The 1,754-nt window shown below is 48.5% G+C and overlaps 1 protein-coding gene across 1 annotated transcript; it reads right to left on the bottom strand.

Moving 5' to 3' along the window:
- Positions 1 to 247: 247 nt before the first annotated feature.
- KCNS2 (potassium voltage-gated channel modifier subfamily S member 2) lies at positions 248 to 1,681 on the bottom strand. The gene has a single exon (XM_006027999.1). It carries the CDS (start codon positions 1,679 to 1,681, stop codon positions 248 to 250), a length of 1,434 nt encoding a protein of 477 aa, XP_006028061.1.
- Between the last annotated feature and the right edge of the window lie 73 nt (positions 1,682 to 1,754).

Raw genomic sequence — 1,754 nt, 5'->3', positions numbered from 1 at the left:
CATCACTAGCACTAGTGTCATGGACACAATAACCATTCTATAGAAAAATGAGCATTTAGTTTCTATGCAACAGGATGGAAATGTGCAAATTGTCAGTTGGTAACTAAATTTCATTTTGCTCAGCAGCACAAAGTTAGTGCAGTGTCACTGATACTATCCCACAGGAAAAGAACTACAATTAGGAAAACTACAATTTATAAACACAGCTCTTGAAATATATCATGCAAATTATTGTCTGAACTGCACACTAATGCAGAGAATCATTGAGACTTAGTTCACTGGGAGTACTCCTGCTCATATTGGTAAGACTGGCCATAAGGGATTTTACTTTATAGGCATAGTAGTCCCTTAAATTGACTGATGGAACCTCTTTCATTCCATCATCAAAATCACAGCTCCTCATGGCACTTTCTAGCTGCTTCTGACGCCTATAGAAGTGAGAGAATTTATTGAAGATGAGAGTTATAGGAAGCACTACCACCAGGATACCAGCTAGGATGCATGCAGATGCTGTCAGTTTGCCAGCAGTGGTCCCTGGGACAATATCTCCATAGCCAACTGTGGTCATGCTAACTGTAGCCCACCACCAGCAAGCAGGGATGGTGGCCAAACCCTCGTTTTCTTCTTTTTCAATGGTGTAAGCTACTACTGAGAAGATAGAAATCCCAACAGAGAGGTAAAGTAAGAGAAGTCCTACCTCTCTATAGCTATACTTTAAGGTGGCTCCAAGAGACCTAAGGCCAGTCGAATGTCTAGCAAGTTTTAAGATCCGAAAGATCCTCATAAGTCTCAGGACTTGGGCTACTCTCCCTAAATTTGCTAATGCCGGGCTACTTTCCACAACCAAGTTAACAATCAAGGTAATGTAAAATGGGAGGATGGACATGAGGTCAATCAGATTTAGTGCATGCTTGAAAAACTTGAAGAAGTCAGGAGCCACGGCAAACCTGGCCACCAGCTCAAAGGTGAACCATGCAATCCCAAAATGTTCCACGATTTCAAATCGGGAATCTTCCTCCGAATTCCCACTGCTGTCGACAATCTGAAAGTCTGGAAGGCTGTTCAGGCACATGGTCACAATGGAGCCGAGAACAACCACTATGGAAAGGATGCTGAATATTCGGCTCAAGACGGAGTAGCCAGGGTTGTCCAAAGCCAGCCAGAGCTGCCTCCGGATGTTTCCAAAGGGCTGCCTGTCAAACTTGGAGGCATCGTTGTAGAAGGCCAAGATCTCATCGAAGGAAGAGGTGGTGCTTTCCTGCTCGCTTTGATCTTCCCATTTCTCTTGATCGGGCTCCATCTTCCTGCCGTGGTAGCTGTAGCTGCAGCACGAGTCGATGAAGAATTCATTGATCCCCCAGTACTCGATCTCCTGGCTGAAGGAAAACACGCAGAGCTCGCCCATGACGTGCAGCTTGCCCGTGTTGTAGAAGTGCAACACGTAGGGGAACAGCTCGGGGTTCCTGTCGAAGTAGAACTCGTTCTTGGCATCGTCGTAATCGTCGCACAGCTCCAAGATCGACTCCCGGGAGTGGCAGCTCAGCAGCTTGCCCAGGCGCGTCTCCGGGAACCGCAGCAAGGTGTTGGAGCGCATCTTCTTCTTAAAGCCTCCCACGTTGATGCTGATCTCGCCGTCTTCCACGTTCGCCTCGGCTAAAGCCCGCAGGCTCTGCCCGGTCATAGTGAGCGGCTGGCGGGCCCCAGGGCTCCGGCACCTGGAGCGGGAGCAGACCAGGCGCTGGGAAGCCGCCGCC

The sequence above is a fragment of the Alligator sinensis genome, unplaced genomic scaffold, assembly GCF_000455745.1.
Source record: "Alligator sinensis unplaced genomic scaffold, ASM45574v1 scaffold191_1, whole genome shotgun sequence".
In the NCBI taxonomy this organism is placed as follows: Eukaryota; Metazoa; Chordata; order Crocodylia; family Alligatoridae; genus Alligator; species Alligator sinensis.
This window is presented reverse-complemented; position numbering and strand designations above follow the sequence as displayed.

What these genes read in the sequence shown, in the direction of transcription:
- KCNS2 (XM_006027999.1), bottom strand. Translation starts at nt 1,681, where the DNA reads ATGACCGGGCAGAGCCTGCGGGCTTTAGCCGAGGCGAACGTGGAAGAC.